This window comes from Sphaeramia orbicularis, chromosome 11 (genome assembly GCF_902148855.1).
Source record: "Sphaeramia orbicularis chromosome 11, fSphaOr1.1, whole genome shotgun sequence".
NCBI classification, from domain to species: domain Eukaryota; kingdom Metazoa; phylum Chordata; class Actinopteri; order Kurtiformes; family Apogonidae; genus Sphaeramia; species Sphaeramia orbicularis.
Genome location: NC_043967.1, coordinates 6,542,815 through 6,568,547, shown reverse-complemented (window position 1 = coordinate 6,568,547; position 25,733 = coordinate 6,542,815). Strand labels below are relative to the sequence as shown.

Sequence of the window (25,733 nt, the reverse complement as noted above, 5' to 3'; positions counted from 1 at the left end):
AAAACTAATAGAAGTTACATTTAATGTGGAATATGAACCAACACACAAAAAAATCAGATTTCACCCAAAAATCTGAACAGTGTATTAGACCTGCTGTGGGCGGAGCCTTAGAGTCAAGAAGTTCAAAACTTCTTGACTCTAAATGCAGTGTTGAAATGCAGTGTTGAAAAGGGGAATCAAATCAAACCAATGTGTTTGTCTGTTTTCTCGTCTATTTCTCCATCACTTCTTTAAAGTGCTGAAATCATTGTAATGACTGTAATTAAAACACTGTCTCTCCAATGGTGAATTTCATAACTGCACACCTTCATATAAACAGTTCTATCTGAAATGTGTAAAACAGGTTAATCAGTTTGTCATCAGGAAGCAGATGAAATCTCCTTAGATATAATATGCTCACGGATTTACATAAAAACATGCACAAAGTGTCTCATAAATAATATGCAAGTTGTGTTGAAATATATTTTTAAAAAATCCTTCAAAAACAGTGATCAAATTAAGAGCATTGTCCAGTTTTAAAGGAGTGATATTTGTCTTTTTTCAATGGAATTCTTCCTTTTCCCACATTTCCCTGTGGTCTCCATAAACTGTAAATGCTCTACTTGGGTCTGAATTTTTCATTCATTCAACTCCACAGGTCCATCTTCAACCCTATTTCTGAGTAATGACCTCACAATGGTGGTTTGGAGTGCTGGCCCTTTAAATGCACATGAGCCACTTCAGGCCCCACCCCCTCCAGGTTGTCGGCTGTGCTGCTCTGTTCCGTTCAACCAACAACTGAACATTTTTGGTAACGGGCTCCAAGATTGCACATATTTTCAGTCTGGACTACAACCGCTGCTGCTGACAAACAATTATTGAGAAATACTGGAGAAATGTTGGTCTGAAGTCTGGACCTCATATGTGCAAATGTGGAGACGGAACTAGTTAGAGACGCAACTATTTAAAAAGGAATTCAAACAGGTTGGAGAAATCCACTGGATTTTTGTCCAAATGAATCTAAAGATATTTAGCAGCAGCTGGAGGGTTCAAATTCAAACTGTATGAACTATTAGGGTCCAAATGTACAAAGAAATGAACCACAGACTAAGAAAAGTGGGTTTAGACAAATATGAACCCTTTAAAACAGATGGACTATTCCCCAAGGCTCAGGTAAGACGCAGTGCATTGAGAAAGCAACAATCAGTCAGTGACTACATAGTGCCATGGCTGCTGCACCTACTTACATTTGGTGTTTTCAGGTCACCAAGAAGAAGAAGAGGAAGAGGAAGAAGACGAAGAAGAAGAAGAAGAAGAAGAAGAAGAAGAAGAAGAAGAAGAAGAAGAAGAAACTTTTAAAAAGGTTTGAGCTGTTGCAGTGAAAGCTCCTACCATTGTGAAAAACAGACTACTTACAGAATGTGGTATTAAAGCTACCATAGCTCCGTTCTAATAAAGTCTCTGTGTGGTTGCAAAAATGCTGAATATGCTGTGGCACTACCTGTAATGACAGATTGTAGCTTAGAGTTATAGTGCAACAGTAGTCTGTCATGCTATGAGCTTTTTCTCACTTCACTGTTTATCAAACTTTTCCATCTCTTTTACAAAGATAAGATGGTCCTCTGGTGACTTTCCATGTGTTTTGCAAAGGTGCAGTTTGATTGCATGTTTGCTCACAAAGGTCCGATTGCACAGTTTGCACTGAAACACTGAGCCAGTGTCTTCTTCTGTAAGTCCAGAGGAACTAAAAGTCTTGTCCTCAACTCGGCTTACTGCTTGCTGCTCTATTGTATCTATGGAAAGTTTGGAAAGGTCCTTTAAAGTAAAACCAAGGTGGGTCTCCAGATGGTGAATGTAGGAAGAGGGAGTCCTAAACTGAGAAGCACAGTCACTACACAAAAACAAAGGTTGGCTGGAATCAATGTTTTTTAGGAACTTTGTGCCCCCTGTCCGTTTTAATTGGTATTTTACATTGGCCAGCCAATGTGAGATAGTAGTCATGGAGAGACCAGTGAATTTACAGATATGGACCCGTTCCTGGGGCCCTAAGTCACTAATTACAAACTTTCCTTCAGGAGTCTCCCTGAGACTAGAAGCAAATTGGGCCTGGAGAATAAGGAGGTGCTGGGGATTCCAGTTTGACTGTCGGCCTTTGCGTCTTTGGATGGGAGACAGCTCCTCCAAGCCCTCCTCAAAAGTACAGCCGTCAACATCTGACTTCTCAGACATTGAAGATGGGGTGGTAGACTTTGGTGTCAAACGGCCAGTCAGATTTTTGACCATGTCCGATATATCCATCAGTGCATTCTCTCGTAGTGGTGGAGATGAAGACTGGGAGAAATTTTTGAAAGTGGGCTTGTTGTTCACACTATTGTTGTTTGGAACAGAAGAGGTATGCTTTGCTGCACTTTCATTGGTGCTTTTTGATTTGGTCAAATCTATGGGTTGATCGTCATCATCCTGATACTGACTAACAGGATCTACTTGTTTAATTTGAGCAGAGTTGCTGTTTATCTTATAAAGTGTTGCAAACGGATCTATGAATGGGGTTACAACTGTAGCAGCTTTCCCTAAGTGGTTATTCATGACAGACTGCAAAGCGCTGAGAGGGCTGACCAGCGGCTGCTCCGCTGAGTGGTCAGTGATGATGCTCAGGTTATTGCAGCCATTGCATACAGGTTTTTTTGGTGACTCAACATCACTCTTTATCTGGGTATCTGTTTTACAGTCTATCTGCTCCTCTTCTTTGCTCCTTAAATGGTCTTCCACAGCAGTGCTTGTGACTGCTTTAGAGAGGTTTTCTTCTTTTTCGTTGTTCACTGAAGTTTTTCCTGTCACCTTTTCCACTAGCTCCTCCATGGCCAGCACATTACTCTTGTGATTTGGAGGTGGAGAGGGGCTATTTGGTGAGTGGATTAGAGTTCCCAAATCAGACGACAGTACCTTTAAACTGTTGTTGCTGAATAAAGGCTGAACCTGTGCACATGGAGGCAAGGTAGACTTCAAAGATCCATGCAGTTGATAAGCAGCATGAATGCTTGGGTACCCACCCCAGGTTGGTGTGCCTGTTTGGGCCTTGCTGATTGCACTTGAAACTGTGTTCTCCAAAGATTTAAGAATATCCAAGCCACCTTTAGGTGTCTCTTCTAAGTCCTCCTCTCTCAAATATTGGTATGATCTTGTCTTTTCAGGTTTATCAGTCTTTTCTGGGGAATCTTCTTTCTCCTCTTTTATTTTTTTCTCCGGTTCTTTTGTTTCTGTCTTCTCATCCTCCACATCACTATCATTCATTTCTTCTTTTTTCTCCTCAGGACTAGCAGGTGGCAATGGGGAGTCAGGTTGCGACTTTCCATTGGGAGCTGGGAGTCTTGTGGTGGTTGGTGGTAAAGGGATGGACTGGATTTTTTCCTCAATGACAGGATCAAAAACTAACTGTTTGCCTTTTTTAGAGGCTGAATTGGTGACTTTCAGAAAGTGTCCTGTGACCATCATATGAGCTGTCAGTTGCTGCAAGGTGTCATGTGAGCTCCCACACTCCATACATTTGAGAATTTGTGCCTTACGTGCCTCAAATTGCCAAGTATAACTGGCACCATTTTGGTAGCCATATCGATTGTTCGGGGTGACATAGGGATTGGCCAGTTTTTGGTCTTTGGGTGTCTCGCCCAGAAGTATGCCAGATGACACAGATTCTGGGGAGCTTGGTGACATCAAGTCTTGAAACGCTCTTTTTTTGGTTGGAGGCACCAGCTTCGTGGTGAGGGCTGGCATCGGTTCTTTCAGAGGCACTTTCTGATAGTGTTTTGTTTTGATCATGTGAACACTAAGATCTTGCAGGGATTCAAAAGAATGGCCACAGTACATACATTTGAGAACTTTTTGGGCATCTTCCTTTCCTTCCATTTCCAAAAGAGAACGTTTGCGTGGCTTGGACCACTTTTTACCTCGATCATCCTCAGAATCTTTATTGTCATCACGATAGTGGCCAGTTTCATTCATATGAACCGTCAGACCAACCAAAGTGTCATAGGCTGCACTACAGTCCTTACACCTGAACTTGCTGGCACCTGTAAATACAGGACCATAGAGCTTATTGTTCTGCCTGTAGAGCTGCACGGTGCTGAAAAGGCTAGGTTCAGGGAGGAGTTGGTATGGAGTGTGCTGTAGCGTTTTGGCTAATGCTGCCTGGTGCCAATCATAGGCTAAGCCTCCAGTGTTGCTGGAGCTTACATTGGTGCCGCTGTTGCTGTTGCTTGACATTGTTCTTGTAGTGGTACTGCTGGTGGTGACATTAGTGGATGCCGAGGCATTACTAGTGCTACATCTGTTCTTCACATGGATGTTGCCCTGGCTGTGACTGTTCAGGAACCCATTACTCCCTTTGTGATTGCTCCCATTGCCATTGCTAGTGGTAAAATTATTCCCCTTTTTACTTTTCAGCACATCCAGAGCAATACTGGACCAGGAAGCATCTGAAATGAGGTTTGCATAGACAGTTTTCATTTTTGCCAGACTGTCCTGTAATGAGAGGCCGTTCATAAACTCTTCATTCTCTCCTAACTTCTCCTGTACCTTTTCCTGATCATTGGAGGAGGACATGGTCTTGAGGTCGACCAGCTGATCACTGGTGCTGCTGAGTGGAGAGGCGTATCCAGCATCTGGGTTGGTGCCATTGCTGAGTGGAGAGTTCTGGCAGCTGTAGTGATCTCTGCCGTCCTCTTCATCATTGAATAGATAGTCTGCATCTTGACCATCTAGTGAAAGGCCATCGTCCTGCAGATGCTCCTCTTCATCAGTCTTGTCCACTTTGAATTCATCTTCAGGTCCGTATGCTGAAAAGCAAAGAACAAGAAAAGATGACTTTAGATTTTTAATTTGTAATATTTGTATAGAACAGAGGAGACTGAAATGAGTCACAGACTTATCACCCTGACTATATAAATGCGGTAGGTGCAGTAACCCTCAAGAGAGTTTTGTCAATAGTCCCTACAGAGGACACAGGTTTGCAATAATAAAATGGCAAACATCCATATCTTGACAGTGACAGATAGTCTTCTTCACAGCACTGCCTAATGAAGCTATTGAAAAGGATCGCTGTGCGAGGGTAGAGAGCAGAGATGAGCCTCTGAAATATTTCCAAAACTGGAAAACAAGCAAAATTTCTAATTATGCCAAGAACAAGTTTTCATAGTAGATGATACTTATTAATCATAAGATGAAATGTTGTTACTTCACAATAAAAGACAATTTTACTTCCATACAATTGCAACAAAAACACGGAATGGAGAAATGTCGCTCAATGACAGATCTTTTTCCTTAGGAATATCTAGACATAACAAGGATTTTTTAAGAGGAGTCTTGGTGCACATACAGGCATTCAATAATTATATCAAACACACAAATGTCTCCTCTGCAAATCATCTACAGTATATGAAAGAATGTTGTCTTTACAAGCAACTTTCAACATCCATTTTGTTACTTCATTAGAAGGACCATTGGTATCTATTCCTGAATTGAATTTGCTCTGTTCTTCCAACATGCCATACATACACGACTATGGATTCACAGCTATGAGATAGTGGAGAAAAATGCCAGCTGCATGAGCCTTGCCAAGCCACGGTTGGCTGGAGTCAACTTGGCATCAACTGTGGAAGTCCTCACAGCGTGATGCTAGGAAACAGCCAGTGGACATGACAAGCCATGTTGTTACTGCCTATGCTCCCTGAGTACTTAAAGCATCAAGAATGCCATTTTACAAGGACAGAGAAAGACAGATTTATAGTATCAATAGAAAATGGCTAAATGTTCTGTCAAACTTCCACCTAATTTCACTTATCATTTGCTACCAAAATGTAGACTCCGGCTACCAAAGATTTATGGACATCACACAGGAAATATAATTACAATATTAGAAAAGAGACGAGGTTTAAAAATGAAACCTGATTGAGAGAGGGGAGTTAAAGAGTGACTGAGAAAGGGGAGAACAGAGGGTTAAATATGCTAAGGCAGCTGCCCCTATCCATCCCTCATAAGATGCTTGTCTGAGGTGCCAGAATCAGTCTCCAGTGAGGAGGCAGATGTGCTGTCAGCTTCAAACAGCGTGTAGCTCTCTATCCCATAATCGGAGTGGACATAATACCTGATGTTTGGAAGGTGCCAGTTACTGCAGCCTGGGAAAAGCTGGGGGTCCAGCAGCTGCAGCACTGCCCAGTGTGTGTGAGGATCTGTGTACGAGCTCCAATGATAAATATGTAAAGCACATCCTCTCTGCTGTTGATTACATTATTGAAAATAGTTCCAGTGTCCCTGAACGTCAGCGTCATGTTCTATCCAGAATTAATCCCCAATTGAATTTGTGAGGTTGTCGGGTTCTGTCTATGTTAGAGTCCTGTGGTCTGGATGCAGGAGATCAATCTCCCAATAGAACTAACTGAACTCATTCAATCAAAGTCCATATATGACATCCTATCAGTGATCAATAGGAACCATACTGATATCTCTAACCATTTACATGTTATGAACCATCAAAATATGGACCATTAGAAGGAGAGGCACATTTTTAATATCTATATTATAAAAGGGAAATGGACTCTGTGTGTGTGTGTGTGTGTGTGTGTGTCTGGGTCATAACACTAACTCCGTACACAGATGACTGCTGCAGTTTGTCATACTTCTGTATTTTTGCTCAGTGAACAGACTAGTGAAAACAGTAAGTTGATAGGACCAATATTTTGGGAGATATTAGCCTTATAATCACGTCCCAGAATCATAGAATCATCACTGAAGTGGGTTACCTAGCAAAAGATAAACAATAGGACCACGTTGCCATGGTGTCGAATGTCCTGTGCAGAAACAGACACATCAGCTGAGAGGTTATTCAACTGAAAATGAGAATGGAATTTACCAAGAAAGGAAAGAAAGGACTGAAGTGGATCAGAGGTCAGTTTATTACATAAAAACTACCACATCTAGAACTTGTGGTTTCCCATGGGTCAACGCACTAGTCATAAAATATTTCATCAAAATATGGACCAAGTAAAGGCACATTTTTAATATTTCAAATATTTGTCAAAAGTTTGTTCAAAAATCTAAATTTATCAAAACTGTGAACACACTTTGTAGACATTGTTCAAAGGAAGTGACATTAAAAAAATGGCGATGAAGATGACATTGGACCCAGTGCCTTCACAGTAGCTCATGGCCTATCGGCTGGTCAGATAAAAAGTGCCATTTGATCAGTGTGAAGTCTTCATTATATAAGGTTTTTTTTCCTGCATTGATCCGTCAAATTTTGTGCCACCTCCAGCTCTCAACAAAACCCTGATTGGTGTCTAACATTTACATTTTGTAACCGGCATCACTGTCATAATCAATATTCTGCAGCACTAAGTCTCTGGTATGGAGCCAAAACAATATTTGACCACGTTTAACCATTTTTTCCTCCAAACATCTCTAAAAAAAATGTGCTCTCAATCTGACCTACAAGGATACATATATTATCTAGTCATATATTACTTGATTTTTTCCTGCTGAAGTAACAGTATTACCTTTGCTGTTTTAAAATGATGATTGTAATTTTCTCCTAAACTTCTGTTGCTTATAATAAGTATATAGTTGAACCAGCTGTATGTACCAGGACGCTACCACCTCCACATCATTTTGAGCCAGGAAAAAAAAACATACAAATCACTCATTTTAGTGAGATACTAAAGTACGAGGCTTTAACCTTTTGTCAGTGCAGCTCTCCAGCTTCCTTTCACCCTGTCTTGTCTGCCCAGTCTACATGCAGCCCACTTAAAAAAGCAAAAACTGAATCTATTCAGAGTCAGTGTGGGAGAGTAGTTAAAGCAGTGTTTTTCAACCTTGGGGTCGGGTCCCCATGTGGGGTCACCTGGAGTTCAAATGGGGTTGCCTGAAATTTCTAGTAATGATTAAAAAATTAAAAAAAAATCTTATTAATAAAAATATTTGGTGAGTTGAGCGAGACAATCACAATACATAAAAGACATGACAAACTCTGAAGCTGAAACTGCAGCACTGTGGTACTGTTTATCTTTCAAATGTTCATTGTGGTCAGTTTATAATGCTGCAGCTCTTTCATAATTCATAGTTTGAGTTATTGTTTGTTCAGTATTAATTGTCAGCCTTGTAAATACAAGCTGGACTGACTGTGCATATCCTGACCAAGGAAAATAAAATTCTCACTTTGTGCAGTAATCTACACCTGGCTTTTCTGCCTCTGTCCATAATAATATACATTATATACACTAAATGTTGTCTAAAATAAACCTTTATTTGCAACATAGTATAGCAACCTATTACATGACCAAAACAAATGAATTTTAGCAAAAAAAAATTCTCCATTTTGAATGTCTGGGGTCGCCAGAAATTTGTGACATTAAAATGGGGTCACAAGCCAAAAATGGTTGGGAACCACTGAGTTAAAGACAAAGCAGCTTAACTGACAAAGTGAGAGAAACCTGACAGGACACACACACAGATGCAGCTCAAACAAAACATTCACTCATTCAGACATCAGAGTCAGGACTGTGTCGGAGTCAGGACTGTGTCATGACTGTGTCGGAGTCCCTAGAGCTAGACTCTGTGTCTGGGGATCGGGTTGTTGAGCCCCCTGCCATCGACTGCCACCCAATCCACATTGCACCCCTACGGCTTCCTCGGTGGGTGGTGGATCCTCCGGAGGGCGGGCCCACGTCGCTCCTTCGGGCTGGGCCCGGCCGGGCACCGTGGGCAAAGACCCGGCCACCAGGTGCTCGCTTACAAGCCCCAACCCCAGGCCTGGCTCCAGGGTGGGGCCCCAGCTGCGCCATACCACGAGTTCGCCCAACTGGTCCACATGTGTTTTGTGGATTTGGAGAAGGCGTTTAACCGTGTCCTCCATGGTATCCTGTGGGGGGTGCTTCGGTAATCCAGGGCCCTTTGTTAAAGGCAGTCCGGTCCTTGTATGACTGAAGCAGGAGCCTGGTTTGCATTGCCGGCAGTAAGTCAGACCTGATCCAGGTGCATGTGGGACTCCAGCAGGGCTGCCCTTTGTCACCGGCTCTGTTCATAATTTTTATGGACAGAGTTTCTAGGCGCAGCCAGGGGCCGGAGGGGGTCCAGTTTGGGGACCACAGGATTTCGTTTCTGCTTTTTGCAGATGACATTGTCCTGTTGGCCTCATCGAACCTGGACCTTCAGCATGCCCTGGGGCGGTTTGCAGCTGAGTGTGAAGCGAGTGGGATGAGGATCAGCACCTCCAAATCTGAGGCCATGGTTCTCAGCCGGAAAAAGGTGGTTTGCCCTCTCTGGGTCGGTGGAGAGTCTTTGCCCCAAATGGAGGAGTTCAAGTATCTTGCGGTCTTGTTCACGAGTGAGGGAAAGATGGAGTGTGAGATTGATAGGTCGAGATTGAAAGATCGGTGCAGCATCTGCAATGATGCAGTCACTGAATTGGTCGGTTGTGGTAAAGGAGCTGAGCCGAGAGGAGAAGCTCTTGATTTACCCATCAATTTACGTTCCTACCCTCACCTATAGTCATGAGCTTTGGGCCATGACCAAAAGGACAAGATCCCGGATACAAGTGGTCAAAATGAGTTTCCTCCATTGGTTGGCTGAGCTACGGTTAGGGATAGGGTGAGGAGCTCAGTCACCAGGGAGGAGCACGGAGTAGAGCCACTGCTCCTCCACATCGAGAGGGGCCAGCTGAGGTGGCTTCAGGATCTGTTTTGGATGCCTCCTGGACGCCTCCCTGGGGAGGTGTTCCGGGCATGTCCCGCTGGGAGGAGGCCTCGGGGAAGACCTAGGTCACGTTGGAGAGACTATGTCTCTCAGCTGGCCTGGGAATGCCTCAGGGTCCTCCCGGAAGAGCTGGAGGACATGTCTGGGGAGAGGGAAGTCTGGGCATCCCTGCTAAGGCTGTTGCCCCCCCGGCCCCGGATAAGCAGTGGATAATGGATGGATGGATGGATGGATGGATGGATGTGTCGGAGTCCAGACTCTGTCAGAGTCAGGACTGTGTCGGAGTCAGGACTGTGTCAGGGCTGTGTCAGAGTCAGGACTGTGTCAGCGTCAGGACTGTGTCAGTGTCAGGACTGTGTCAGAGTCAGGACTGTGTCATGACTGTGTCGGAGTCAGGACTGTGTCAGTGTCAGGACTGTGTTGGCATCAAGACTGTGTCGGAGCCAGGATTGTGTCAGAGTCAGGACTGTGTCATTACTGTATCAGAGTCAGGACTGTGTCGGAGTCAGGACTGTGTCATGACTGTCGGAGTCAGGACTGTGTCAGAGTTAGGACTGTGTCTGTGTCAGGACTGTGTCGGAGTCAGGACTGTGTCAGTGTCAGGACTGTGTCGGAGTCAGGACTGTGTTGGGGTCAGGACTATGTTGGAGTCAGGACTGTGTTGTTGTCAGGACTGTGTCAGTGTCAGGACTGTGTTGGCATCAAGACTGTGTTGGACTCAGGACTGTGTTGGAGTCAGGACTGTGTCGTTACTGTGTCAGAGTCAGAACTGTGTCATTACTGTGTCGAAGTCAGGACTGTGTCAGAGTCAAGACTGTCAGAACTGTGTCAGAGTCAGGACTGTGTCAGCATCAGGACTGTGTCAGTGTCAGGACTGTGTGGGCATCAAGACTGTGTCGGAGTCAGGACTGTGTTGGAATCAGGATTGTCAGGAGTGTCGGAGTCAGGACTGTGTCAGAGTCAGGACTGTGTCGGAGTCAGGACTGTGTCAGGACTGTGTCGGAGTCAGGACTGTGTCAGCGTCCATGCAGATAAGCCCCAGTTCAGGTGGGAGACAAGGTACAAAAACACAAGTCAGTCATTTCTTTGGTCTTGCCCAATTGCTCAAGCCTCTTCCTCTCCCTCTTTTTCCTTCACCTCTTCTTCCTCCTTCTCCTCCTCATTTCCTGCCCCTCCTTCTCCTTTTTTTTACCTCCTCCCTCTCCTCCTTCTCCCCTCCTCCTCTTCTTCCTCCCCCTCCTTCTCTTCCTCTAACCCCCCTCCTCTTGCTCATTCTCTTCCCCTCCTTTTCCTCCTCTACCCCCTTCCTCCTCCATATTTGTCCTCCTCCCCCTCTTCTTCCTCCTCCTCCCCCCTTCACCTCCTCCTCTTTCTCCTCTTCTTCTTCCCCCTCCTCCTCTACCTCCTCCCCTTCATCCTCCTCCCTCTCCTCCTCTTCTAAACCCTCTCTTCCTCCTCCTCTTCATTGCCCCCCACCCCACCCCTTTCACCATCTGTGTCAGAAAAGCTGCGGGTGCCACCGCCGGCTAATAAGGCAATCAGAGATGGAAAAGATGCTGACATGGCAGCTTTCCAGCGTCACTCAGAACAAAAGAGGAAGAGGAGAGGGAGGGAGGGGGTAGGGAGGGGATTAAAATGGGGGTTGCTGGGAGGAAGATGGGTGGGGGGGGTGTCTGTTGTGGTTGTCAGTCAAAAACGTAAGCCCACTTTGTGCTGTCAGGGAGGAGAGGGAAAAGAGGGGAAGTTCTGAAAAGAAGAGAAAAGATGTGTTTAGGCCGAGAACAAGAGGTGAGTGTGAATATATGAGCATGTGTGACAGAACAGACAGCATGGAAACAAGAGCAACAGCATCCAAGCACCAAGGAGACGAGGACAGGACCGAGGAAAACAGGGACATGTCCCCTGGGTTTGGATCCACCAAGTTTTAAACCCATGTAGAGGTGTGTGTGTGTGTGCACAGTGTCACAGTGTGTGTCAGGTGTGCGTGGGGATGTGGCTGGTGGGGGGATGGCACAGCCATCTGCGTCGGGGGGGGGGTCTGTCACTATTGTTGTGCCCACAGTCCACGATTTCCTTCTGCAGACAGGTGACACCACAGTAGGACGTCTGCACAAATATACACAAACATACCCCAGACTCCCCGAAAACTACCAGCATTCCCGAGGCAGGAAGCTGTGGAAGGTCTGCGCGCGCACACACACACACACACACACACACACACACACACACACACACACACACAAACACACATGACACAACACAACCAACACAACACAACAAAACCAACACAACACAACCAACACAACCAACACAACGCAACACAACACTATGCTTCTATACATGACAAATTGAAGTGATAGTGACACTACAGCATCAATATGACAGTAAGTATTTAAGGATGAAATCCTACTGTCTGATCTGATTACTCTGACTACTCTGATTACTCTATGGTACATTTGCTCCTGTTGGGTTTCCTACACATTAACATGCAACAACTGCTTCTGTTCTTGTCAGGAGCGGCTTCTGCTTATAGCTTTTTCACATAATAAACCTCATCATTTCAAACATCAACATAAATGATAAGAAACTTGTCTTTATCTGTGCTGATGTTTCCTCTTGTCCTATATGGAAAAAAATGGGATTATATAAATAATTTAACATCAGTTAATAAAGGAAGTTGTTGCATTAAATGTCAAATCATTAATTATTTCAGGTTTAAAGACTGATTTTTCAAAATGAGCGAAAGTTGAAGAAAATGGATGACTGTGTTTTGGAATTGTTCATAAACCGTGTAAAATGTGTTTAAAAATCAGGCAGAAAAGAATAAATCAAATCAAATAAAACACCTGGTAACAAGGTAAACGGTAGTATTACTGATGTAAACTGTAGTATAACTGATGTAAACTGTAGTATTACTCAGGTAAAGTGTAGTATTACTGATGTAAACTGTAGTATTACCAATGTAAACTGTAGCATAACTGATGTAAACTGTAGTATTACTGAGATAAACTGTAGTATAAGTGATGTAAACTGTACTATTACTGATGTAAATTGTAGTGTAACTGAGGTAAACTGTAGCATTACTGATGTAAACTGTTGTATTACTGATGTAAACTGCAGTATAAGTGATGTAAACTGTAATATAAGTGACGTAAACTGTAGTATAAGTGATATAAACTGTAGTATAAGTGATGTAAACTGTAGTATTACTGATGTCCATCCATCCATCCATTGTCTGCTGCTTATCTGGGGTCTTATCCTAGGTCTTCCCCGAGGCGGGACATGCCCAGAACACCTCCCCAGGGAGGCGTCCAAGAGGCATCCGAAAAAGATGCCCGAGCCACCTCAGTTGGCCCCTCTCGATGTGAAGGAGCAGCGGCTCTACTCCTAGATCCTAGAGACTGAGCTCCTCACCCTATCCCTAAGGGTGTGCCCAGCCACCCTAATGAGGAAACTCACTGCTTGTGTCCAGGATCTTGTCCTTTCGGTCATGACCCAAAGCTCATGACCATAGGTGAGGATAGGAACGTAGATTGACCGGTAAATCGAGAGCTTCGCCTCTCGGCTCAGCTCCTTCTTTATCACAACCAACCGATACAGCGACTGCATCACTGCAGATGCTGCACCGATTCATCTGTCAATCTCATGCTCCATCCTTCCCTCACTCGTGAACAAGACCCCAAGATACTTGAACTCCTCCATTTGGGGCAAAGACTCTCCGCCAACCCGGCTGAGAACCATGGCCTCAGATTTGGAGGTGCTGATCCTCATCCCACCTGCTTCACACTTGGCTGCAAACCGCCCCAGGGCACGCTGAAGGTCCAGATTCGATGAGGCCAACAGGACAACATCATCTACAAAAAGCAGGGACGAAATGTTGTGGTCCCCAAACCGGACCCCCTCTGGCCCCTGGCTGCGCCTACAAATTCTGTCCATAAAGATTACGAACAGAACCAGTGACATAGGGCAGCCCTGCCAGAGTCCCACATGCACCTGGAACAGGTATGACTTACTGCCGGCAATGTGAACCAGGCTCCTGCTTCGGTCATACAAAGACCGGACTGCCCTTAGCAGAGGGCCCCAGACCCCATATTCCCGAAGCACCCCCCACAGGATGCCCTCTCCAAATCCACAAAACACATGTGGACCGGTTATGCGAACTCCCATGAACCCTCGAGCACCTGATGGAGAGTGTAGAGCTGGTCCAGCGTTCCGCGACTGGGACAAAAACCGCATTGTTCCTCCTGGATCCGAGGTTCAACTATCGGTCGGATCCTCCTCTCCAGTACCCTGGTATAGACTTTCCATGGGAGGCTAAGGAGTGTGATACCCCTGTGGTTGGAGCACATCCTCCAGTCCCCCTTTTTGAAATGGGGGACCACCACCCCGGTCTGCCAGTCCAGAGGTACTGTCCCCGACTGCCATGCGATGTTACAGAGACGTGTCAGCCAAGACAGTCCCTGCACATCCAGAGACTAAAGGTACTCAGAGCGAATGTCATCCACCCCCGGTGTTCTGCCACCAAGGAGCTTGCCAACCACCTCGGTGACTTCAGCTTGGGTGATGGACAAGTGCACCTCTGAGACCTCAGGCTCTGTTTCCTCCATGGAAGACGTGACGGTGGGATTGAGGAGATCCTCGAAGTATTCCTCCCACCATCCGACAACATCCCCAGTCAAGGTCAGCAGCTCCCTACTTCCACTGTAAACAGTGTTGGTGGTGCACTGCTTTCCCCTCCTGAGGTGCCGGACGATTTGCCAGAATTTCCTCAAGGCCGACCGATAGTCCTTCTCCATGGCCTCCCCAAACTCCACCCAGACCCGAGTTTTTGCCTCTACAACTGCTCGGGCTGTGGCACGCTTGGCCCGCCGGTACCCATCAGCTGCCTCAGGAGTCATGTGAGCCATCAAGGCTCGATAAGGCTCCTTCTTCAGCTTGATGGCATTCCTTACTTCTGGGGTCCACCACCAGGTTCAGGGATTGCTGCCACGACAGACACCAGAGACCTTGCGACCACAGCACCGAGCAGCTGCTTCGACAATGGAGGTGGAGGACATGGTCCACTCGGACTCAATGTCCTCTCCCGGGATCTGGGAGAAGCTCTCCCGTAGGTGGGAGCTGAAGACCACGCTGACATCAGGCTCTGACAGATGTTCCCAGCAGACACTCCAAACACGTTTGGGCCTGCCGAGTCTGTCCGGTTTCCTCCTTCGCCGGCAGATCCAACTCACCACCAGGTGGTGATTGGTTGACAGCTCTGCCCCTCTCTTCACCTGAGTGTCCAAAACACATGGCCAGAGGTCTGATGACACAACAACAAAGTCAATCATCGACCTCCGGCCTAGGGTGTCTTGGTGCCACATGCACTTGTAGACATCCCTGTGTTGGAACATGGTGTTTGTTATGGACAAACTGTGACTAGCACAGAAGTCCAATAACAAAACACCACTTGGGTTTAAATCGGAGAGGCTGTTCCTCCCCATCACCCCCCTCCAGGTCTCACTGTCGTTACCCATGTGGGCATTGAAGCTGCCCAGGAGAACAATGGAGTCCCCAGTTGGAGCACCATCCAGCACCTCTCCCAGGGACTCCAAGAGGGCCAGGTACTTTGCACTGCTGTTCGGCCCATAGGCCAAGACAACAGTGTCCCTAACCCGAAGGCGCAGGGACGTGACCCTCTCATTCACTGGGGAAAACTCCAACACATGGTGGCTGAGCTGAGGGGGTATGAGCAAGCCCACACCAGCCCACTGCCTGTCACCGCGGGCAATGCCAGAGAAGTGGCGAGTCGAGCCCCTCTCGAGGGGCTGGGTTCCAGAGCCCAAGCTGTTTGAGAAGGTGAGCCCAACTATATCTAGACGGTATCTCTCAACCTCCCTCACAAGCTCTGGCTCCTTCCCCCCAAGTGACGTGACATTCCATGTCCCAAAGGCTAGACTCTGTGTCCAGGGATCGGGTTGTCGAGCCCCCTGCCATTGACTACCACCCAATCCACATTGCACCCTATGGCTCCCTCTGTGAGTGGTGAGTCCATTTGAGGGTGGATCTATGTTGCTCTTTCGGGCTGGGCCCGGCCGGGCCCTGTGAGCAAAGGCCCAGCCATCAGGCACTTGCTTTCAAGCCCCAACCCTAGGGCTGGCTCCAGGGTGGGGCCCCGGGTGCGCCGTGCCCGGCAATGTCGAGGTCTTTTACTTTCTCTCTCTCATAGGGGCTTTTGAAATGCTCTTAATCTCGTCCATCACCCAGGACCTGTTTGCCATGGGAGACCCTACCAGGGGCATAAAGCCCCTGACAACATAGCTCCTGGGATCATTCAGGTGCTCAAACTCCCCCACCACAGTAAGGTGGCAGTTCAAGAGGGAGTATTACTGATGTAAACTGTAGTATAACTCATGTAAACTGTAGTATTACTGATGTAAACTGTAGTATAATTGACATAACCTGTAGTATAAGTGATGTAAACTGTAGTATTACTGACGTAAACTGTAGTATTACTGATGTAAACTGTAGTATTACTGACGTAAACTGCAATAAAACTGATGTAATTGCAGTATAACTGATGTAAACTGTAGCATAACTGACATAAACTGTAGTATTACTGATGTAAACTGTAGTATAACTGAGGTAAACTGTAGCATAAGTGATATAAACTGTTGTATTACTGAGGTAAACTGTAGTATTACTGATGTAAACTGTATTATAACTCATGTAAACTGTAGTATAAGTGACGAAAACTGTAGTATTACTGATGTAAACTGTAGTATAAGTGATGTAAACTGTAGTATTACTGATGTAAACTGTGATATAAGTATTAATACTCAGAGTATTAATAATTGAAGTATTAATAATCAGAGTACAAAAAATCTAAGTATTAATAGTCAGAGTATAAATAATCAAAGTATTAATAATCAGAGTATTAATAAGAGTATTAATAATCACAGTGTTAATATTCAGAGTATTAATAATCAAATTATAAAAAATCAGAGTATTAATAATCAAAGTATTAATAATTACAGTATTAATAATCACAGTATTAATTATCAGAGTATTAATAATCACAGTGTTAATATACACAGTGTTAATAATCACATGCACATACATTTTTTACACCCTCTAACTCCAGTTTATGAACATGTTTTTTTTCCTCATCATCAGCTGAACTGAACAGAATGAGCTCCAGTCTCTGGTACTAATGGACTCCTCTAACGTCCATCAGGTGAATCGTTGTCTTTTCTTCATAAATGAAGTCTGTCTTTTGGATTCACCTGCACTGGCCCTGACAGCACAGTGTCCCTCAACTCAACAACAGTTGCTCCCATCGCCTAGCAACTACCAGGTGATGGATGACGCCGAACATGGATAATTACATAAATAACTGTAGATGTGGAGAAAAACAAGCAAAAAAGAACTAACCCTAAAGAGGACAGAGGACAAAAGCAGCAGGGACAGACACAACCAAGAGGACAGAGGACCAAAGGAGCAGGGATAGAGACAACCAAGAGGATAGAGGACAAAAGGAGCAGGGACAGAGACAAGCAAGAGGACAGAGGACAAAAGGAGCAGGGACAGAGGCAACCAATAGAACAGAGGACTAAAGGAGCAGGGACAGAGACAACCAATAGGACAGAGGACTAAAGGAGCGGGGACAGAGACAACCAAGAGGACAGAGGACTAAAGGAGCAGGGATAGAGACAACTAAGAGGACAGAGAACAAAAGGAGCAGGGACAGAGACAACCTAGAGAACAGAGAACAAAAGGAGCAGGGACAGAGACAACCAATAGGACAGAGAACTAAAGGAGCAGGGATAGAGACAACTAAGAGGACAGAGAACAAAAGGAGCAGGGACAGAGACAACCAAGAGAACAGAGAACAAAAGGAGCAGGGACAGAGACAACCAAGAGGACAGATGACTAAAGGAGCAGGGACAGAGACAACCAAGAGGACAGATGACTAAAGGAGCAGGGACAGAGACAACCAAGAGGATAGAGGACAAAAGGAGCAGTGACAAAGACAAGCAAGAGGACAGAGGATGGGCGAAAGGAAACCAATGAATGATGACAGCCAAACGCCACAGGAGGAAGAGTTAGTGTGTGTATGTGTGTGTATACGTGCATGTGTATATTAGAGATCGACTGATATGGGTTTTTCAGGGCCGATACCGATACCAATTATTAGTAGTTAGAGGAGGCTAGTAACCAATATTTGGAGCCGATATTCATTTGCAGTAAAAGTGTAAAAATTGGCGTGAAAAATTTTGAATAATGCAAACACTGAACTTCGTTTAAATGCCTAAAGCATGTTTATTTAATCAAACAAATAGAAAACAATAGCTCCAGAAGTGCATGGATTTCCTAGACTCAGAAGCATCTCATAAAGTTGAATACAAGCTTAAATAAATAGCTCCCTGAATTTTTTCCACAGTAAATTAAGTAAAATTTAAATATAACTATAATGACTTATCTTTGTTTTAAGTTCAAACACAGCAAAAATACAGGGAGACTCTTGTAAACTCTTGGGCCACATGCTGACATATGCTCAACTCATCATGCTTAATTTATTACAGCATTTGGGGAGCCTTAAGTTGATTTCATTATTAAATTTTATATTTTACCGTGCGATAGCAGGGACCCTGTCATTCAAACCAATCTTGCTACATTATTAATGATTAATATGACAAAAGCTACATAAAAAAGTCTAATAGTTGCTATGAGTGCAATTAAACTCCTGACAGAACACAAACAGCCTTTAGGGCTTTACACACAGTATTTAAAATATTCCACCATTTTGTTCAGATAAATCACCTCTGAATTTTACTCTGTCTCATCTTCACTTTAATTTTCAGATCATAGGACTAGAAAGCTCACAGCAACATTAGTAGTTGTGAGTTGTAGAGTTGGTGGAGAACACTTTTTTATTCTCCTTGCCTCTATTTCTCTTGTATACCTCTTTAGGCAGGTACCTAGGGCTATGAGCCTTTGCTTAGCAGTCTCCAGTGCCTCAGCTGTGGACAGTTTGTTATATTTCCTGGGCAGCTCTTTCCTTATATTCACACCTCTACTTAGTTCTGTTAGAAGGCTGACTTCTCTCCGTGCCGCCACGATCTTTGCCTCTATTCTTCTCCATGGGGCAATTTGCTCCTTCTGGCTACTACTCATATTGTTCATCTTGTAGCCAAGCATCTCTAGGATGACTGTTGCTGCGGCATACATCAGCTGATTGGTCTCAGTGATGGTATTGGTAGGGATAGTTAAGAGTGTGGTGTTCAAGTCTTCCAGTAGAGACTGGTCTGGTACTTTGTTGTTTAGCCTTGGCAAGCAGGAGGTTGTTGACTTCCCCTAGGACTTCATGATTCTCTCTCTCAGGTCAGCTGCCCTTGCATTCAGTCTTTCTGTCTTTGGGGCTTGGTACCCAATCTCCATATTTGGGGGTGATGGTGAAACCACCCCCAAGTGTACCTGTCGTCCTGTCTCCCCCTTGCCGTAGCATCTTTGTACCATGGATGAGGTACAACGCTGTACCTCATCAATCTCTAGCTGTTATAGCAACTTCTTATTGCGGATATTTGAGCACTGAGCAAAGAGCTGTTTCTTAGTCGGTGAGGATGTGGGGTTTCAAAGCACCCATTTCTCCCACATCCTCTGCATGTACCCTCTCTCGCTGGGGTTACTCCCGTAGTAAAACTCCATCAGTACCATGTTCTCTGCCCCGCTCCATGAATGTCTTGTTTCAGTAGCCAATTTGACATCAGGATGTCCTGGTCCCCCAATACCTAATGCGGACGTTGTTGTCCTTGGTGACATCCGAGCCGATATGATTCTATCATTTATTGTAGCGTTCATTTGGAGGCATAGGGGTATAGCGTAAAGGGCATGTGTGTGTGTGTGTGTATATATATATATATATATATATATATATAGACATCTACATCACACACCAATTGTGTCTGTGTGAAATTTTGTGTGTGTGTGTGTGTGTGTGTATACAAAAAATTGGACTAAGGAACCTTCGCAGTCGGGGGGGGGGGCAATCATTCAACAGAACCCAGTATCACATTGAGGACAGACAATGACCAGCTGGAAGGTCCTAGAAATGAGAGGAAAGTCTGACTGGCTCACATTTCAACTACCAACACCAAAGTAGCCTCCATCTAACACACACACACACACACACACACACACACACATATAAATGACACCATGAGTCTGTATCCACTATCAGTCTCTGCTGTGAAGACATATTCATCTTCAGTAATGTTAATGGGAGGGTTGGGGGTTGGTGTGTGTGTGGGATAAAACAGAGGGTACAGGACTGCAGAGCTGACCTCACAGCACTGTGAGCTAATATGGATTCACAGAGTGACACACACAGACAGACAGACAGACAGACAATGAAAAAAAGACACAAGGCACATACTGTGTGTGTGTGTGTGTGTGTGTGTGTGTGTGTGTGTGTGTGTGTGTGTGTGTGATGGGGGGGTCAGGTGTGTGTGTACTGGGGATACAGTGAGTGTGCATGGGTGTGTGTGGGAGGGAGACTGATGGCTGTCAGCTTGCATCTGGCAGTGAGAATAAATTAGGCTTATGAAGACAAATGAACGGGCTATGGAGTGAGTAAAAGGGGAGGGGGAGGGGGTGGTTGGGAAGCAAAGACAGGAGGAAGAGAGGGATAATGTGGTGGCATGGACATGAAAAGGAAGGAAATGGACAGACGGTGCCAATTACATATACTTATACATATACTTATACTAATACATATAATTATACACATACATATACTTATACATATAATTATAATTATACATGTACTTATACATATAATTATACATATACGTGTGTGTGTGTGTTGGTAGGGTTGCTGCCACTGCATTACCATCCCATAAACACAGTGCTGTTGATACTGAGTTGATGGTTTCCCAAAGTTTTGTCAGTAGACAGACACTAAAGTCTAAAGGACAGGTGAACCTAAAGCTGAGGACATTCAAGCTGTCCCACTCATTATTTGTGTCATTTGTCTTCATAGGTTTGGGACTTGTTCTTTTGTGGACTAATTGATAAAAGTCCTCAAACTTTATTGTCAAATCGTCCATTGTTTGGTTTGTAAAATGTAAGCAAGTGTCTGAAAAATACCAATAACATGAGCTCCTCCAATGATCAGTAACATCTATGGATATTCAAACAGCCTGGAATGAAGAGTTGGATTAAGGTTTAAGGTTCACTGGGTTTCATATAAAACCATTCAGTAGTAGAGGAATTCGTCATGCATGCAACAGCAGACTAGAAGCAACTCATGTATGAACAGGTGGAAAAGCACTAAAAACGGACCTAAAGTTTGAAAAGCAGTGTTTGAAGGACTGTTCTGAACACATTCAAGGTTACAGCTGTTGTTTTAAGAGGTTACCATGACAACATATGACCATTCTCGAAGTATGGGAGGTGAAAAACACAAGAGTATAATATTAGTGGCTGGTCAACCAGTCATAACCAGTCATAACAGTAATAATAACCAATAGAGTCATAACAGTAATAACAACCAATAGAGTCATAACAGTAGTAACAACCAATAGAGTCATAACAGTAATAATAGTCAATAGAGTCATAACAGTAATAACAACCAATAGAGTCATAACAGTAATAACCAATCGAGTCATAACAGTAATAATAACCAATTGAGTCATAACTGTAATAATAACCAATAAAATCATAACAGTAATACTAACCAATAGAGTCATAACAGTAATGACAACCGATAGAATCATAACAGTAATAACAACCAATAGAGTCATAACAGTAATAACCAATCGAGCCATAACAGTAATAATAACCAATAGAGTCATAACAGTAATAACAACCAATATAGTCATAACATTAATTTCAACCAATAAAGTCATAACAGTAATAACAACCAATAGTCATAACAGTAATGACAACCAATAGTCATAACAGTAATAATAACCAGGACCTTAGAGAACCACAGCCTTCACCTGAAAAATATCAACACACACAACACAGTTCACACACGCCTTTCACTTTAAACCACAAAACTGTTGAATTCTACTTCTATGCCCAAGTAATAAACACTTCAAGAAAATACATTTGAATCAATAAACTTAAAGAATCAAAATAAACTTCCAAAATAAAAATAAACTCAAAGAATCAAAATAAAGAAAAAAAATAAACATAAAGAATAAAAATGAACTTACAGAATAAAAATAAACTCAAAGAACAAAAATAAAGAAAATTAAAGCTGCAAGCAGCATTGGGTGGGACCTCGCGTTCCGCCTCCCGCGTGATCCGCCTCCCGTGACTGTCGACACCTCAGCTCCACTCACACCTCTTCGTCCTAATACGAGCTCCCGCCGTTTTGTGTCCGTCATCCTTACATCCCTACAGAACACCAGTGACCCTTTGCTGAAAGCACCATCACTTTTTAATGAGGCTTTTATTTTGGAAAAAACCCTAATGTGTGTATGTGTGGGTATGTGTGTGTGTGTGTGTGAGAGAGAGAGACAGAATCAGTCTGAATGAATTGAAATTATACAAATAGTTGAGCATAAATGTCATGATTTACCACATTTAAGGCTTTTATTTTGAAAAACCCTATTGTGTGTGTGTGTGTGTGTGTGTCTTTGATAGAATAATTTTTAATAAATTAAAATTGTAGAAACACTTGAGCGTTTGGCATAAAAATGGAGAAGTTATTTAATAGTCATTATGTAGTACTTTTAATAAGGTTTTTATTTTGAAAAAAATATACTCCTTGTACTCTGGATTGTGTGCGAAATGTCAAATATCCACAATACGATGCAGAAAAACCTGTTTTAAAATGAACAGGGGAAAAAAAAAAAATTCTTGGAATGCCTAGGATTTGAACCAGGGTCCTCCTGTTCAATAGGCAGCAGCTCTAACCACTGCACTCTACACAGACACTTGCAAACTTGCACCAGCAAGAGTTTCATAGGGATTTTATTCAATGAGATCAGTAAAAAACAAGTACTCTTCAAAAAATCGCGATTATTCCATAACCGTAGGTCGTATCTCAAAAATTCTTTCAGTTTTGGATTCTGCAGACTGGTGGAAATTTAATGAGGTATAACTTTTTTGTCAAAAGTCTGAAATGAATAAGCAGTAATTGCAGAAACGTAGAGTAACTTTGAAAGACAGATTATCAACTTCCTGTTGGAGTTAGCTAAGCAGTGTCAGTGTATGATTTGTCGGGCTTAATCAGACCAACATTTTGGCATTTGTTTCACGTTTCTGTGACATTCCTACTGGCTGCTAGGACAGTTTTTGTCTATTTTTTAGTACATAGGTGGCGCTACAGAATCCATTTTGGCACCCAAGGGGTTCATTTTGATATTGAATCAAAGTGTTCACCAGCCATGACATACATGGCAAATTTGGAGCATGTTAAGGGGGTCAAATGGCAGTCTAAAGTGGAAAAAGTATAAAAATAAACAAATCGTTATAAATTAATAACCGTACATAGTATCTCAAAAATTTTTACATGTTGTGTGAGTCCCATGAATGGATAGATATGTCACATGTGGGGAAAAACTCCAAAGTGAAAAATGAGTTCCAAACATCGCAACTTTGCGGGCTTCTAAAAAAACAACTAAGACAGTTATGGAAAAAGTGCGAGATCACTTTTTTGAGGAGGGTTCGCTCTATCTTTTGGTGCTATTTAGAAGTCAATACGACATACGGTGTCATACTAGTTAGTTTTAAAAATTTTATTTTGAAATGCATATTGTGAACTTCCTGTTGGAGTTAGGTCATAATGGTCAGTGTATGATTTGTAGTGCTTCATCCAACAAAAATTTTGGCACTAGTTTCATGTCTCTACGACATTCCTACTGGCCACTACGGCCGTTATGGTGTTTTTTTACATAGGTGGCGCTAGAGAGCACTTATGGGGTTAATTTTTTTCATTGTATCGAATTTTTCGCCAGGCCTGACGTGTGCCAAATTTGGTGAGTTTTTGAGAATGTTTAGGGGGTCAAAATCCAGTTTAAAGTGACGATAGTATAATGAAAAAGGAACGAAAAACAATAGGGCCTTGCTTCCAGGCAAGGCCTCTTACTGTGTGAGAGGGCCTTACCTTTCGGCTTGGTCCCTAAAAATAAACAATAAAAATAAACTTGAATAAAAATAAACTTTAAGAATCAAAATAAATTTAAAGAATCAAAAGAAACTTGAAGAGGAAAAATAAACTTAAAGACCTGAATGAGTAAAAGTGTTGTGTGTTTCTTTGCGTCAGTGTGTGTGTGTGTGTGTTGTGTTGGAAGTGTGTCTCAGTGTGTGTCTTTGCATCAGTGTGTGTTGTGTGTTTCTATGTGTGTGTGTTGTGTGTGTGTGTGTGTGTTAGAAGTGCGTCTCAGAGTGTGTTTTTTTTGCATCAGTGTGTTTGTGGAAGTGTGTGTGTGTGTGTGTGTGTGTGTGTGTGTGTGTGTTGTGTGTGTGTGTTGGAAGTGCGTGTCAGTGTGTGTTTTCATGTGTGTTGTGTGTGTGTTGTGTGTGTGTTTTCATGTGTGTTCCATATCCATACATTTGTCAGTGTCTATCCCATGACACACTCCCCTCGTTGTGGGGGTGGGGCTCTGAGGAGGTTTTCTGGTTTCTTTTCCTGAGCCCTGGCGCCCCTTGTTTGATCAATGACACATGTCATTCTGTCAGCCCCTGCCATCCGGCCTGGGAGGCCCCGCACTGATGTATGGACTCCCAGGTTCCAGGAAATCTGAGTGTTTTGGCAACACCAACACAATATGGGCTCAATATGGACCAGTTTATGGACCAGTTTATGGACCAGTCTGGAAGTATGTGCACCAGTTTAAGGACCAGTTTAAGGACCAGTTTAAGGACCAGTCTGGAAGTATGTGGACCAGTTTATGGACCAGTTTAAGGACCAGTTTATGAGTATGTGGACCAGTTTATCTGTCTGTCTTTGATACCCAGTGCATGTTTAAGTGTGTGCGTGTGTGTGTGCGCGCGCGCGTGTGCACTTTCATTCTGTCAGGTGGACAGACAGAGGCAGACAGATCATCATCATGGCTGCTCCAGCTGTTCCCCAAATTTGGTGCGAGGAGGAGAGTGAGGGAAAAACACTGAAGCAGTTTGAGTTGTAAACAGTTAATGCTTCCCAGAAATGGGAGGGAGAGCGAGGACAAGTGGAGCTGAGCATGCACGCACACGCACACACACACACATACACACACGAACGCACACACGCATGCATGCACCTGGTTCTGAACTCCAATCGCAGAAACACAAACAGTGTTTGCAGAAGAGCTAAGCAGTAGAGGGCAGGGTTATTCTTCCTAAACTACACCCCCTTTATGATCAAAGCTACACTGATTCGGTCTGAGCACACAATTCACCTTTAAGCAGCTGCAAAAAAAATATACACCCCCCACCCAAAAAAACAACAACAACAACAACAAAAGTTTGCATTAAATAATTATCGAAATCGTTGACAACAAATGGACTAATTGTTACAGCTGTAGTTTTTCCAGTTGATAAACTGAACAGACTAAAATAAGCAGCTTTGTCCTCCTGTTCACCCAGAGGCTGTTTAACATATATATTGTAGTCTTTTCACCGACTTCAGTAAAACTCTGACTGAAACCTACTATGAAATTTAAACTGAAAAAACTCCACCTACTGTTAATGCAAACACTGGTAAAACTACAAGTGTTTTATATCAGGACCCCCAACCCCCAATGGAGGACGGTCCCACCTGGAGGTTATGAACTCTGAATGACCCTGTTTGATTGGGCATGAGCCAGACTCCCCCCGCGATCCCTCAGCTGTGAGTGATGAGTCCATGGGTGACATCCTCCTCCTTCTTTCTTTCTATCTTTCACTTTTTTTGCCCATTGCCTTGATACTTTTCTCTCTTCTTTTATTCACCTCTGTCTCCATCCCTCAGACCCTCCAGTCATTTCTCTTTTTCCACGCCCCCCACCCCCACTTCTTTTTTGTCTGCTGTCACTCTTTTTTCCCTTTTGGCCCCTCTA

At 43.7% G+C, this 25,733-nt stretch overlaps 1 protein-coding gene across 1 annotated transcript in view; it reads right to left on the bottom strand.

The window, feature by feature from the left end:
* Positions 1-1,125: 1,125 nt before the first annotated feature.
* Positions 1,126-25,733, bottom strand: part of tshz1 (teashirt zinc finger homeobox 1) — a 64,124-nt gene continuing 39,516 nt past the window's right edge. The window contains exon 2 of the mRNA XM_030148011.1: positions 1,126-4,811. Coding sequence (XP_030003871.1) covers positions 1,552-4,811 — 3,260 coding nt within the window. The 3' untranslated portion in view covers positions 1,126-1,551. The remainder of the gene's footprint in view (positions 4,812-25,733) is intronic.